Genomic DNA, 16,334 nt, shown 5'->3' on the forward strand with positions numbered 1-16,334 from the left:
GAAAATGGCACATGACCCTTAATAGCATGGTTTTATTGTACTTGGTGCCCAAATTTATTTCCTTGCTTTATACTGCACTCAGTTCTGTGTTAATCCACTGGGTGGGGGCTGATCAGAATTGACATGGGATATTTCTTACTTGCTTGAAGGAAAAACGGTCATAGAAGATTTATTTAAAAATCTTTTCTATGAAAAGGGATGATGGCACTTTCAGTCTTCCCAGTCTCCTATGGTTACTTTTATTCTTCCACTGCCATCTGCATCCCGGATGCTACTTATCCATGGCCTTAAGGTAATCCCTTGACACCAGAGGAAACAACAATTACATGTGCTCCCTTTCTACTCCCTTAAAACACAGAGTAGAAAATTGCCTGAGGGTAGTATGAATATTAAACCAAAAATCTTCTGAACAGCTCTCCTCACAGGGGAGCACAGGTTTCTCTCCCTCTTTTGTACACAAGGCACATCCTACATTCCCTGTGCATATGAAGATCAGTGAGATGAAGGAGCAGAGCAGAGAAATAGTAAATAAAACCAAGACCCCCACAACAACCACAAACAGGACACACACCACAGGCAGGGACACACACTTGTAGCAGGGACCTGAACACTGCCCTGCCCCATCCCAGGAGGATGTGAGAGTACCTCCATTTCTCAGGGCTTACCTGCAGTGACAATTGGATATTTCCTTGTGGGCAGGGGCAGGAGTGATGAATTTCTCCTACCAGAGAGAAATTAAGGTTTCTCTGGAATCCTTAATTTCTTTTCAGCCCCTCGCCTTTGCACTTCCCCACTATTCTGCAAGAGGAGTGAAACAGAAGTTTCTGGTACCAGCTAGCAAGGGCTCATTTTGCAGCAGTAACACCACTGCTTTCCCAAGGCTCCTGGATCAGTTTGTCTGGCTCTCAGGGAAGACTCTCATTTGGTGTCCAAAGGGCTGCCTCAGAATATGAGACATTCTATTTACTCCCAGCACAAAATGTGGTGCTGGCACAAGGCACATGAAGCTCTCCCAAGCTCCCTGTGCCTTTAAACACCATGGGCCATACCCACATGCTCCAGCCCTTGGGACACTGGAGTCTCAGCATAACACAAGCCAAAACAGCTCAAGCAATTGAATTTTCAGTGCTGAGCAGCTGTCCAAGGGTCCCAGGGCACGGAAACTTCCACATAGATCCCAAGTACTGGGCAGCGCGTCCTCAGGTGTGCTTCTCTGTCCTTGGGGAAAGGCATCAGCTTCTCAGCTGAGCTCTGCCACCATGGGCTGTGGGAGAGACACGCACACACCACCTCCCTGCCCACAGGATTCAGTCCAGTGGGAGAGGCTTGAGGAAGGCAGGACCTGAAAGTTGTGTGTGGTCCATTGATGAGTGCTGTGCAGCTGCTGCACTGAGCTTGGTCCCTCCCACTAACCAGTGGGATGGGAGAACAAGATTATAGATACTCAGAGTTTAAATATTCCTGGTAAATACCAGGAGTATTGTTCAGGAGATGACAGGAGGGACATATTGAAGATTACTTCTTCAGTCGTGGCTAGTGCACAAGGCAGAATAAAGGAGCCATAAAACCAGAAGAAAAGCAGAACAAAAGGCAGTGTGACTCTGTCCCTGCATTTGTGTAGCAATGCCATTGCAGCAAGGCTCAAAATTCACATATAGTCTCACACTCATCTTCTCACTAGCACCAGGATCAGACAGAATTAATTACAGTGCCATGAGGGACAAGACATGAAAGATAGCAGGGCCTCATCACATCTACTGGGTTCTCTGGACCTTGCTCTACTCCACCACACCAATTCTCGGTATTTTCAACTACAAATCTCGACTCTTCAAGGACAGGAAAACGTGAAGATTTGGAAACTTGTCTGGTAGTGGCAAACATGGGAAAACAGCATTCACTTTGCATTACAAACTTTCTCCCACTTTCTTTCCTTATTTTTTAAATTATCTTTGCTGTTTCTTTGACAGGGGAGCCTCCCAGGTCCCTGGGTTGTACCACTTTCTTGCCACTGTCAGAGTTATAAGCAATAGGTTCCTCCAAAATAACAATCATCCACTGAAAGCCCCAATGGGATGAGGCTTCAGAGCTCTTTTTTCTTTCAATTCTAGTCCTTTTTTCACAGACTGAAAATTGGCTTATACTACTGGAACCAGGGCTTTTTGGTTATTTTTTAGGAATATTTCAGAAAAGCCTTCTTGCAACTCTGAGCTCTTTCAGGGCTCCCGCTCTCCCTGCAATCAGAAATAAGGCCACAACTACACAATGTCGATAGCACCCTGGGCAAAAGCACAGCTGGTAACCTTTAGCTGCTGTTCAGAGCTACAGAAATAGCCTTTGGGTGAAAGGAAGAGTTTGTTCAGCATTTCACGCTTTTAAACCTTTTTTGGGAGAAAAGCCAGATGCTGCTTCCATATTCAACACTCCATCTCCCCAAAGTGATCATTTGATTCTTGTCTTCGAGTGAACGGTGTGTTTGTACTTCAGTAACCCTGCTTGGCAGGTTACCATGTGCATTTGTTATTTTCTGCATGATAAAGTGCTTTTCAGTCTGAACTAACTTTCTTACTTAGTTTATTTTCCTTCCTTCCTTCCTTCCTTCCTTCCTTCCTTCCTTCCTTCCTTCCTTCCTTCCTTCCTTCCTTCCTTCCTTCCTTCCTTCCTTCCTTCCTTCCTTCCTTCCTTCTTCCTTCCTTCCTTCCTTCCTTCCTTCCTTCCATGGTGTCTCTAATTCACCTCTGTGAAGTTAAGGACAGCAATCAGGGTCAGATGGTTGTGGCTGAAGAGTTTTGGCACTCTAAAGGATGCCTTGGTTGGTCAATAGTCTTTTTTCAAAGCAGAAAAAATTTGGATTTCTGTTAAGATTATGCAGAAAAAAAAAATTCCAAGACCTGGTTTTTGTTTTTTTTTTTTTTTTTTAATTAAAGCCCACAGCTATGGGTTGGAAGTAGACAAAGGGAAATGGAATAAATAGAGCAAACCCACCAAAAGGAAATGGTGATTGAAGTGTCTATTCATGTCCCCTTTGTTTAAAATAGACATTTTTAAAAGTCATTCTCTTTTATTCAAAAGTTTGGATAATCATTAGAAGAGTGCACAGAGTCTAGGGCTCAAGTCCTCACCCAGAGAATGTGACAACCACCCAGCTGGAGATACTGCACATGCTTTCACCCCTCCCAACTGCAATTTAAGAAAGAAGTGTAACTTTTTTCCTCCTCCCTCCTTCCTATTCTCCTCTCTTTGACCCTAAAACTCCAGTGGCAGAGACAAAGCCTTCTTACTTTCTCAGAAGCAGAAGAAAGAGAATTAACGCCCATCTTTCAAAAGAAAGATTTTATCTGCCTGTCCCCATTTGCCAGTGCCACTTGGGAATCAATACAAGCCATGTCCCTGCTACATATATATATATATACATATATATAAAATGCCCAAATTAATTAAAACACAGTCTGTTCATTAACATTTTCACTTCATCTGGAAACAGAGTTTTCAATGAATAAAGAAATCCAACTTTAAAACCAACCAACCCACCAGTCACACAACAAAAAGAGGCGAAATTCCACATCAGGCAGCAGGTCGCCCCCACTTTACAAAAAGTCTGCATTTCTCACAGAGAAGGCCATGTCGTGGGCATGACGACGTCCACTCCTACATCTTCTTTTGGACAAAATTACTGATTTCGACCCCAGTGGACCGGCCACCGTTACTTAACCCGGAAAAGGTGTGGAAACGCGTGTTTCCGCTCAAAATCTAGCAGGGGAAGGAAAAAATAGACCCCTTCTAGCAACCAGCCCTTAACAAGAGACTATCCTTCAAAGAAAGACAGATGTAGGCTGTATCAAGGTGGCAACAGAAATACCCACCTCTTTTCACTGAATAAAAAGGGAGCCTATGAATAACTTTTCCAGACGCGGATACCACTTTTTGAGATGCTTTGCACTTCAGAAAAAATTAAATTGAAGCTATTCTCAGAGACGGTGCATTTTATGACCCAGTAGCCTGAGTGTCTACATGCCTGGAACAGCTCTGTGGTCTCTGCAGCACTGTATGGCTGCAGGTACTTTCCCCTATAGCTACTGCAGCGCAGTATTGCTTGGCAGTTCCCAATGATGTAAGAGGATGTACTGATGTCAAAATTCTTTTTAATGCAACTGAGAACCATATCCACTGCTTTGTAGCTCTGCAAGGTTAAGTATTGCACAATGGACGACTATTTGCTTTTTTATTTAAAAAAATGCAAAAAGAAGGGAGGGAGAGACAGAGAGAAGGAACAAGATGAAGCTCAGACATCCCATGTGTTTCCCAGAGGAGAAAGAAGTCCCTGATCCTCTGCCAGACCAGCAACACAGGGCAAGCTGGTGCTCCAGAAAAGCCGGAATTGTAATTTCTAGTCTCAACCAATGCCTGTGAAACAAAAAAATCAGTGAAAAATCAGGTAATAGGCATTATCACCTCCCCACAACATACAACCACAAATTCCAGTCCACTGAACCTCATAATTTGAAGAGCAGAAAAGTTCTTGAGTGGCACTAAACTATGCCATGGTGGCAGCCTGGGCCCCCAGTGTAGACAGCAGAGTGCTTGAGATTCCTGTAACCAAGGAAGCAGCTGGATTGGTTCAGGTTTGTATCTCAGAGCCACTCTCAAGTGCTTGGCTGGGCTCCTGCCTGCAGGTTGAAGCAGCAAGCCTCGAGGTTGCTCAAGCACTTGCCAGAGCTCACTGGACAACGGACAGAGGAACCAGTCCCACCCTTCTCTCCCCATCTCTGACCCTGTTCCTCCTCCTCCCCTGTGCCCACCACTTGTGAGAGCCACTAAGCCACCTGAATTTCATGTGTTCCTTGCTCAGGACAAGTTTCAGCCAGATCTACAAGCCCTGGAATTCCTCCCTCCATGAGCTGGTCTAAGGGATGGGATAGAAAAGATGAGGGAGAAGGCACAGCTGACCCTATAGCTGAGGAGCATGGTTTAGGAATGCACAGCACAACAGTACAACCACAGCTTGTCTTAAATGATGGCAGCAACAGTAATCTTTTAAGTAGTATTTTTAAGTCTGTCTTTTTGTTCTCCCCTGGCTGACAGCTTCCTCACCACATTGGCTTGTACCAATGAGTTGTACTGGATCCTTGTATTTTTTGTTTCTGCAGCAGAAATGCAACCCCTGCCCCATGGGCAACTCGCAGGCACCCTGTCCTTGGAGCACCCACAGCCCATCTTTCCTGGGCTCACCTGTGAGTGCAGCACACCCCTCCTCCCAGCTGGGAGACACCTCCTGAGAGAGGTAATTCAGACCAGGAGGGGAAAGTGGTTTATTTACAATCCTAGGTGTGAACCAGTGTGGTGTGGTAAGAAGTGATGGGAGGGAAATTGAGTTTACCTAGAGGCCTCAAGACCTCCAGAAGGGGACTTCTCTATCACACTCTTTATTAAAGCACAGGCCCATAACCCCTTTCCTAAGACAGGAATCCTCTTCCCAAGGGAAAGAGTCAAAGAAAAGTTCTGATACCCTCACACTAGAGACTTTCCCTGTAAAATTAATTTTATAATCTATTCAAGAGCATGTATTATAGGATCATTTAGGGATCTATAATGGGATATCCCACACAGATCTATCACTCAACATAAAACTAGAAAACAGTTTTCATGGCTACCTTTCTTGTGAAATATAAAATGGTGTCACTGATTTCAGCCTGGAAAGACTTACAACTAAAACTACATTCTTAACCTGCTTGTGATAATTCTGCTGTCCTGTTCAAATGAAAATGACAGAAATAATGTAGTCTTGCCAAGTGTTACTTTAATTTAGTGGAATTTATTTTGCATCTCTTCTCTTCCACATGACAATCTACTGAAATGTGTGCACACAAGACTGTCCTCCAGCAGTATCTTGTATTCAAGATTTCTTTTGTTTTCATCTTCTGTTGCATAAACTATGTAGATGGTAATACACAAATATATATATATATATATATATACATATATACAGGGAGAGGGAATGGCAAAAGGCAACCTCTTCATGAGGCTGAGTAATCCTCAGGCATCTTTCCTCAGACTGAAAAGAGTGCAGGTGCTCCTGTTTTCAGAAGGGTTTAAAATGAAGAGATAGACATCTAGTGAATACAGTATCTTCTGCAGCGTGATTTACACTGTGACTGGTTTTGAGTAGTACTTGGGAGCTAATTCCCTGTAGCAAATCTGTATCAAGCATGGAATAATATTGAGACGAGGTCAAATAGTGAAGATTTTAAGAGCTCATTTTGTCTTTCCTTATGTTCCACAATCATTTCAATTTGGGGTGGACTGCCTTTTTTTTTTTAAATATATTGACATAGAGCTGCTGCAACAAGGGACACACAACAACTTTTCCTATCAAGCGTTATACCACAGCAATATTTGGAAAAGCCCTGCAACTACCAGAAGAAAATGGTATTTATTCTACATAGAAAGAGCTACAACAGCCAAAGGTCAAATCCTGCCCCTTTCTACTTGGATTGGTGCTTCTATCTTATAACTTTACTTGGAAAATGGAGACACTATGAGAAATGGAGACGTGAGGGGAAGAACTATTTATATGACGGATTTTAAGCCTCAAACTGAAGTAAAACCTTGAAATTATACATTTAAGTTGCATTTGAAAGTGGCCCTTAATCTCCTATGCCTTTTAGATGTTTTCGATAAAGACACTCAAGAATGTATAAAAACACATCAATATCCCATAAACTTATTTAAAAAAAAAGAGCAAAAAATATGCTCATTGTTTTACTTAGCTTTTTATTCCATCATTATGGCACAAGATAGAACTTAAAAGACAACATCACTGAATAAATCTTCAATTTCATTAAAATTAAGACTAATACGTTTTATAGAATTCATTTGATATGATACACTTTCCCTTATGGAGTGCTAAGAAGGAATTTCTCTGGAACGCTGCAGTACATTGCCACCCGCTGCCCACAAACGGCTCTGCAGCTGAAAAACAAGGAGTATATAACAGCAACATTTAACACAACATACAGCTACCCAGGAGGTGTGACTGACCCTGACTTTGGCACAATATTTATAGAAACACATTTGTAAGCTTCTCCAAATGTCATGTTCATTTCTGAGACTCTACTTGATTCCCTTTCATGTATCTGCCTGCATTTTTTTCCTCTCTCTAACTTTCTTAATGCTGGAGCTTTGTTATTTCAAAGGAAAAGCCATATTCCCTTTCTCAGTGTTACGCATCTCAATTTATTAGGTTTGGTTTTCTAAAATTTGGATTCCAGTTTATTGTCTTAAAACATTACATAAAATCATACATTTATAAATATATATATTATATCCTGCATATATAACATTGGTTTTCCTTTAGAATGGGAGGGCAGACTTTGCACTATGCACTTCATTAGTTTAGGCACAAATGTTGTTCTTAAGATTCTCTGAGCTGCTTCTTACCAGAATCTAAAAAAATACTTTTACAATCTTGTACCAAATTTTAAAGTTTTTTGCAAACATATGTATAAGAAAAAAATATTTTGTATTTCCCTCTCTAAGCTCACTACTACCCTTATAAAATATATGGCTTTTCATGTTCCACTTTATTTTAGTGTTTTTCAAAAGGCAGTGAAAAGAAGTACAACTTTCCCCTTTAACAGCTTTTATATATATATATATATATATATATAAGCACAGAAACCAGCTTGTGCACTTTCTATAGAATTCCAATGCATATTATGGTAATGTAAGTTCAGTGATTTTTTTTAAAAAAAGCAGTCATGATTGACATCTGTATATGAAAACATAACATGATTATCATACAATACCCATTACAGAATATACAATCATCAAAACTGCAGATATATAAATACATTTTTAGCAACATCAAAGCAACAGTTTTATCTTATACACAGCATATGCATACAGAGTTATTACACTGAAGTTTTCACCTTGTTTTTTCTCAAACGCTTGCTGAAAAACAGGAACATATACTGTATTTGTAAATTAACTGCTTGACAGTGCTGTTAAGAAATTAAAGTGAACAAAGTTTTAAAAAAGTATATGCAACTCAGTTGGTATAAAACAAACAAGCCCTCCCTGTTTTCCAACGTCGCCGTTGTTTTCCTATGAGACGGAGGCATGGCTATGAGCGGCAGTTCCACAGAGTCAGATCATACAAGGGTTTCTGGGAGGGCATCGGGGTTATCAGCTGATAACAGCTCCCAAATCTGCCACCTCTCCCTCTGCCACTCATTCCAGTCCGCCTCTGAAACACTTTCACTGTTCTGGCTGTGAGGTGCTGTGGAATAGTTGTGACCCGCTTGCGTGTGCGGGGCCGGCTGCTCCTGCCTGGACGTGGCCTGGTCAGGGGCTGTGCCTGGTGGCCCTCCAGCTGCTCTCGGCCCCCAGCTTTTTTCTGGGCGTTGAAGTCTCCACAAAGAGTGCAGCGTTGATGAAACACTCGACCGCTGGGGCAAGGCAGAGCTTGTTTTTGCTGGGCCTGGGTAAGGGGGCGGTGGCCGCTCTTTCCTGTAGGAGAGCTTGGCCGTGCTTTGCAAACAACCCACGTTCGAGTCGTGCTCACTGAGGTCCTCCACACTGCTTAAAGTCAAGTGCTGCTCTGACCTGGAGTGGGAGAGGTCTGAACTCCTGCGGCCGCCTTCACTGCGTGGGTTACAGCACAGCCGGGACACCAGGGGCTGGAGCTGGCACTCGGGAATGGCGGCGGTCGTCTGGCTCCTCCGCATGACCTGCCTGCCACCGTCCAGCTCCGAGGAGCTGCCCTGCCATCGAGGGGAATACGTGGCCAGGTTCCCCTGGGAAAGGGAGCACTGTCCAGGCCGCAGCAAGCTGCTCTCATAAATGTTCCCGTAAGAGCCTGGGGGTAGAGCCAGAAACACAACGTGAGTCTGTAGAAGCATTCGGGTGGCGTTTAACAAGCTACTGCTCTTCCCTTGTATCACACTGCAGAAGAGGGATGGGGGCTGAGACAGGCTGAGAAGACTGGGGCTGTTCAGCCTGGAGAAGAAAAGATTGCACAGAAACCCCATAGCACTTTTCAGTATCTGAAGGGGGCTTACAGGGAAACCAGGGAGGGGTTCTTCATCAGGAACTGTAGTGATATCACAAGGAGTAACAGGTACAAATTGAAAGAGGGGAAATTCAGGTTAGATATGAGGAAGAAATTTTTACTGTGAAGGTGGTTAAACACTAGAATGGGTTGCTCAGAGAGGCTGGGGACGCCCCAACCGTGGCAGTGTTCAAGGTCAGGCTGGATAAGGCCTTGAGCAACCCACTTTAGTTGGAAGTGTTCCTGTCCGAGGGAGGGGGATTAGGATAAGATGATCTTTAAGGTTCCTTCCAACCCTTACCACTCTATGGTTCTATGATTCTTTGAATTGTAGAAGAATTTAAAACTATTTCCGGAAGCAATTTAAAAACAACTTTTTAAATTATGTTTGATAGTTTGAAATGTTGCTGTTTTCTGTATTCCACTGATTACAGAGAAATATAACCACTGTGCTCCTCTGATTCTGTTTAAGAGTCACATTTTAAAAGTCCAGCTCTGGACAATGTGAATTCTCCTACTGGTTTCAAAGTGATTTCTTGAAAACAAGGAATTGTTTTTTAATTTGCTAGATCTGGGCTTTAAAATTAAGAAATTACTTACCTGTGATTACTGGATCTTTGCAGCCACTTTTCAGCGTTGAATGCCAAGTGCCCCAGATATCAAAATGATCTTCAGAAACATCTAAACAGCAATAAGAGCAGGGAAATGATGATGAATCAATCCTCTTAAAGACATTATTTAGAAATAATAAATAATAAATAGAAAGGTTAAACCTTATGTAATGTATCAGAGTCATTAACATCCAGTGGCACCTTCAGTGTGTACCTAACACAAGCTTCTCATATGTGAGACCCCACCTGGAGTACTGTGTACAGTTATGGACACCCCAATATAAGGACATGGAAATGAGGGGAAAAAGTCAAGAAGAGAGCGATGAGGCTGGTAAGAGGACTGGAGCACCTTATCTACAAACACAGGCTGAGAAAATTGGGGCTGATCAGCCTGAAGAGAAGAAAATTGTAGGGAGACCTCCTAACAGCCTTCCAGTATCTGAAGGGGACTGATAGGGAAGCCAACAAGGGACCCTCCATCAGGAATTGTAGTGATAGGACAAGGAGTAATGGGTGCAAATTGAAAGTGGGGAAATTCAGGTCAGATATTAGGAAGAAATTTTTTTACTGTGAGGGTGGTGAGGCACTGGAACAGGTTGCGCAGAAAGGCTTTGGATGTCCCAATCCTGGCAGTGCTCAAGGCCAGGCTGGATAAGGTCTTGAGCAATCTGATATAATGGGAAGTGTCCCCACCCTTGGTAGGGGGAGTTTGGGACTGGTGATCTTTGGAGTCCATTCCAACTCCTTGACATTCTATGATTCTATGTATTTTCTCAAAGCTACTTGTTTCAAGATCAGATCCTGCAATGGATTTAGTAAGCTCTGTATTGGGAAAGGTGCCTGAGTTTGCCGAGTCCTGAAGTCCTCTGCCTTACTGAAGTCAGAGAATTTGCACAAGAACAGGGGGATTTGGTCCACAAAAGGTAAGTTTCTGGCAAAGCTTCCTCAGGCAGCCCCAGGGGTTACTATAAGGCAGGCTCTATCAACCCAAGGATGCTGCCAGTCTTACCCAGAAGTGCAGCCACAGAACAAAGATTTAATGAAATGCTGGGTTTTAAAGAGTTTAATGCCTTTTTCTGATTTCACTAGTCAGCAGAGGAATTTCCTAATTTGTCATGGTCCAGTATCTTTGTGATGCATATTAAAGCCCAAAAGACAGTTAATACGATAAAACTTCATGTAATTTCCTGTTCATAACTGAATAGAAATCTGACCAAATTCTTAAACCTGCTCAGAGATTTAGGTATTGAATAGAGAAGATAAATTTCAATTGGCATTTATAAAGCACATAATTGAGATAATAGTCTAAATCCCATTAATTCCAAAGGGAATTAAGTGCCCAGGCAGTACATCTGAAATTAAGTGGTTTAAAAATACCACCAAACAGTTGTGTGCATCCCTAAGCATTGAGAGTTCTTACAGTTTGGCTCAGTAAGTTTCATGAATAACAATTTTTTAACGTTTATATTTTTATAGGAAAAGCATCTTGAAGTGATGGTGAGCTATAGTCTAGTTTAAACCACAGTTCTTTACCAAAGAAATCATTCAGGTATGCACTCCCCAGGTAGCTAGAGGAATAATGGATCCCTGCACTAGTATTATTGCTCAGTGTGTAATTGGTTGCAGATGTAAAGCTGTAGAGCTCAGCTACATATTCCAGTGAGAACGTGTTGAGGTAATTCTTTACAATTGGAGAAAGTTTGTGCCTGAAATCTTAGTCTCAGCTTTTTCCAAAGCCTCACCATAACCTTGTAGGTATTATGGTCCCATGTATCGGGACTAGACTTTGCCATGCTGTCACAGACAGGCTGAAAAACTGGATATATGTAGTTCTACATTCCTAAATAATACTTACAAGTTTTGAGAAGTGCCATACCAAGATATCCCTGACAGCTGGCTGAGCTAATGAGATGGACTCAGCACAAGTCCTTTGGGCTCAATACAAAAAAAAAAAAAATTATATTGGTCTGCCATTTTTTTATAAGGTTATTTACACTATTGTTCCTCAAACCCTGGTAGCTGATAATAGAAATCCAGCACTTTCCAATTATTTATCATCAGTCACTGAGGAGGAGGGGCACAAGTAGGATGCACCATACCTTTTGCAGCCTGTGATGCAGAAGAATTCTCCTTTGGCTTAGTTTGCAAGTGTCCAACCAGTGTGTACTGCTCAGGTACCTTGTACAGCTTATCAGGGCTGCGGGCAACTTCTTCTTGCATTGCCAGCAGCGAGCGCTCAGACAGCACCGGGGAGTTGTTGTCATAAGGGGAGACATCACCGCTGGAAGCTTTGTTAGAGTCTGTGGAAGAATGTCTTTCTCCTGTGGAGTAGGAACCTTCTGACCTCAGCATCTCAGGGCTCCTGGGAAATTTCGATGAAAAAAGTACTGTTAATAAAAAATGCATCATGCTCACAGTTACAGGTGCAGTTTGACATCAAGGCCATGCTGGATGGGGCTCTGAACAATCTGGTCTAGTGAAAGGTGTCCCTGCTCATGGGAGGGGGCTTGGAACTAGATTAGTTTTAAGGTCCCTTCCAACCCAACCATTCTATGATTCTACAATCATACAGATAAAATCAAATACACAAGAATGGTCACAGCTGCTGAAACACTTCAGAAACAGTTACTGAGGTGGATTTTCCATGAGTAAAACTTTTGCCATGAAGTGGCCAGCAGAGGCCACTCAAAATCAAAAGATGTTGCTGTCAAAAAACAAAACAACAAAAAACCCACACAGCTGTACGGTAAACCAGAGGAAACTAAGCAGTGAATAAATTCCTTATGTTACCTTGACAATGTAGCTTGTGGCAACAATAAAGCTGAAGGCATGGTAGAGAAAATTAGTTTGATTCTAAGCAGTATGCTAAAATAAATTTTTGTATTCTGAAGCTTTACATATAGAAATCAAGCACTCAACTTGCCTTTCACACTATGAGAATGATCCTCTTCTAGAGACATAAGAAGGTAAATGTTCTACAGGGGACACACAGATGTATTTACTATACTTATGACTGGGGCATCAAACAACTGGTTCCACTGATACTTTCTACAACAACTTCTTTTACCTTTCCACCTTCACACCACCACCAACATGAACTGCCTTTAATTTTGCCAAGAAAAAGCAAACACAACTCCCACCTAAGTAAAGACAAAGATCAGAGAGACAACTAATTTTTGAAATGTGCTGGGAACATTGGTGGAGATTTCTTGAACTGTCACAGTTTGCTGTGCAGGTAGGAGGCAGGCTGTGAGTCACTGAATATCACAAAGAACATGTAGAACTACTCTGTAAATAAACATAACTTTTTTTCCTATTGTTCCTCACTAACATATACTTCTATTACTCATTTTTCACTTCTCTGCACCTTAGTTTTGTAGATGTTTATCTTTTGCTTCTCTTGAGTCAAACACTGCTTACAGCGACCCTTCGTTATTATCTGTTCTAATTAGATGTGATGCAACAGAGGCTCATGCCCGTAAATGTCTGAAAATGGTCAGCCCTTTTCATAGTGAAATCCAAAGACAGCTTGAATGTAGTGAGCAGCCAAAACTCAGTTCTTGCCACAGAACAGCAACCCTCTTTCCTGACAAATAAAATAAAATTGAAGAGAGAAAATAAACACACAGCTAGCAACAGCACAGTAAATATTAATACAGAAATAAGGACAAAAATTAACACCACTTTCAAGCTGTTGGTTTTTATCTGGCTTATTTACATACTGCTTGTCCCAAAAAATAAAATATATACAATTGACAGCATGATTATTATGTTATTCAGTATTCCTATTTTTTTTTCAGTATGAAAGCAACCATAAAGTGTTGGGAATTCAGTAAATAATGTTACTCCTCAGTAACAAAACCACCACTGGAGTTAAACTGAGACAAACTCAAAAAACAGAGCTGCCATTTGACAAAGTTGCTCTGTCACAAGCTTCCCAGAGCACCGGGGCAGCATGGTAATGCCGAGGAATCATTAAAAAAAAAAAAAAAAAAAAAAAAAAAAAAGCAGCCTCAATTATGCCAATTATGTAACTTCTCATCTAAACATGAAACCAATGTAAATTAATCTATAAACAGACACACACTGAAGAGCTATAGTTTTTAAAGTATGTATAATTCTATCACAAACTTTTTTTCTCTTTTTTTGCCACTTGCTTCTTTCTTTCTGTCCTCCTAAGTTCTAAAAACCCTTGTGCCGTGATATGAGATTTAAGCAGTGTCTCGGGATTTTCAGAAGAACTAGAAGGATCTCTTAGAAAAGGGGAGAAATTTTCATATCTGCAGGTTTCCTACAATCAAATGTCTTTCTTTCCAGCCTTCTAGACTAAATGCAATCTTACAGTAAGGTTTTATTGCACGTAAATCTTTGCAACATCAAAATCCAACTGTGCTGCACAAGGCAAAGAGAGAGGTAAGCCAGCACTTACCCATGGCAAGGTAACACAAGGAATAAGAGAAATGAAAATGGAAATGAAACAATGTGGGAACATAAACTTGAGCTTTGTGAAACACCAATTTCATGTCTTACCTTGAATGATCTGTTATAGTCTACCTCTTCTCAAGACAGAGCTCCTGCTAAAAGTTTACCTGAACAGAAACTTTCAAGTCTTTGGAAAGATTCAAACATTCAAGTTTCTAAATTGATTTACAGTTTTGGCTGGTAAGTCCATACTATTTTTCATATACATGTATAATATCACTTTTAAATTTTTTAGGCAAAATAGCTTTAAAAATAAAAGGAACTGCTGTGGTCTCTGTCAGTATTAGTACAATAAACCATCAAAATGGATTAAATACTTAAAAGCAGGAAATTTAACTCATACATATGCAGCTCTACTTCACAAGCAAAATAAAGTAACTTGCAAGAAGACTTTGGTTTCCTTCTTTGCAAACAAATGAATTCTCACAAATACCTTAAAATGAAAGTTTTGCATCTGTTTGGTTTACTGTTTGAGTTCATTAGCAAACAGATGTTTGCTACAATTTGAAATTCTTCTACCCTTGGATAGTGAGATTTTCTACCCATTCATCAGGGAGAAACTCAATTAGAAGGCAAACAAATACTGTGCATGATACCTACTCTTCTATAAGCAAAATATGAAGAAGGGCAGATTATGCTCCCCACAAAGAATAATAGATGATTATGTGCAATCAAATGTGAGGTGTGAAGGCAAGTAAAGTATTTTCCAGGGGTCATAAACTATGTTAAGGAAAAGGTTGTAAAAGTGGCTAAATACCAATGGAACGATTTGAAAGCAGCAGAAGGACCCCAAGCTACAAGAATTTAAAAAGACATTTTCAGATTCCAAAACAACAAGCATCTTTCTATGAATTGCTGTTGTCCACCAGAGTCCAGTTGCATGAGTGAACTGGAAATGTGTTAATCACAGTAATTGCTTCTACTGATGATGTTCCTACTTTTCTACTAGCATCAGGGTTATTAAAACAGGAAATCCCTTTCTGCTCCTCACACAAACACTTCTCTGTCATAACTTAAAGCTTCTGAGTAGGAAAACAATTATGCCTTCAAGAGGCAAATCATGGAGTGTGATGGCCTGGCAGCCAGCACACAGTACTAATTTCCACACATATCTGAGTAACACAGGTTCTACCAACAAGGCAGATTACTGTGGGATTATGATGTGGTTGCTACTGTTACAGGGTACAGGACTCAATGTTTGAAGGAGCCTCTGCAGCTTTAAAAACTGCATTTACACATACTGTAGGATCTGTTGTATGGCTTCATCTTTGTGTCACAGATCAGGATGGATTAAAACTCATTATCATAATCCAAAAACATCCAAAAATGCTGTAACTTTGAAACTTACTTACTCTGAAAGGAGTACTAACCATGATAAGCAATAAATAACATAAGAAATAGATTTTATTTTGTTAGTTTAAAGATGCTTCATCTTACAGCTGTAAACCCAAATTCCATTGTCATCAAGCAAACATACAAAAAATTGGGAAGTCACCCACAAAAGCACACTTCACAATTGCTGCCATTTGTAATTAGTGCTTTACCATGAACAACTTCCATAAATTCCCTGACACACTGTTCACAATGCTCAGCTCTTAAGGGAACTGAAAGATGAGGAACATCTGATTTCTCCTTCTCTGGGGAGGAAAAGAGATTGTGTTTTCTCTGTTAGATCAGAGCCAAGAAAGCATTCATAATGACAGCAAGAGCAGAAATTTGAGGGCAGTTGCAGAACAGGACCTTCAAAGCAATTAATGTGACTTAGTTTTGAAGTTGATTCTATACTCTATGCAGTCAACTAGCTCTTCTGATGAAGACTGCCTCAAGAATATATAAATTATATTATTAATATAATAATAATAATTAATATTATAATTATAATTAATATTATAATAAATTATATTTATTTCAGAGATCCACATTAGTATCTTGAGTGTGTGACCAGGCAATTTGCAGGAGCAATTAAGGATACATTTTGGAAGTTCATTTCTATGAAATCGAGATGAACATCTCCTTGTTGCCTGCTGTCTCACATTTATTGTAGAAAAAATAAGCAACACGCTTGTAGCCTCAAAACTGAGATTATGTTGTGAAATACATTAATCTCTTAAGAGCATCACACTCCTAGCAATAACACTAAGCAACATTCTCTCTAATTGCCTGGAATATCTTAACCAAAAAGTTGCAACCACAGT

At 40.8% G+C, this 16,334-nt stretch overlaps 1 protein-coding gene across 1 annotated transcript in view; it reads right to left on the reverse strand.

The window, feature by feature from the left end:
- Window positions 1-6,802: 6,802 nt before the first annotated feature.
- The window catches only part of ARHGAP6 (Rho GTPase activating protein 6), a 312,065-nt gene continuing 302,533 nt past the window's right edge, over window positions 6,803-16,334 (reverse strand). Inside the window, exons 11-13 of the mRNA XM_062515112.1 lie at window positions 11,757-12,019; window positions 9,647-9,727; window positions 6,803-8,854 (exon numbers count right to left, since the gene is read on the reverse strand). Of these exons, the coding sequence (XP_062371096.1) occupies window positions 8,148-8,854; window positions 9,647-9,727; window positions 11,757-12,019 (1,051 nt within the window). The 3' untranslated portion in view covers window positions 6,803-8,147. The remainder of the gene's footprint in view (window positions 8,855-9,646; window positions 9,728-11,756; window positions 12,020-16,334) is intronic.

Source organism: Cinclus cinclus, chromosome 2 (genome assembly GCF_963662255.1).
Source record: "Cinclus cinclus chromosome 2, bCinCin1.1, whole genome shotgun sequence".
NCBI classification, from domain to species: domain Eukaryota; kingdom Metazoa; phylum Chordata; class Aves; order Passeriformes; family Cinclidae; genus Cinclus; species Cinclus cinclus.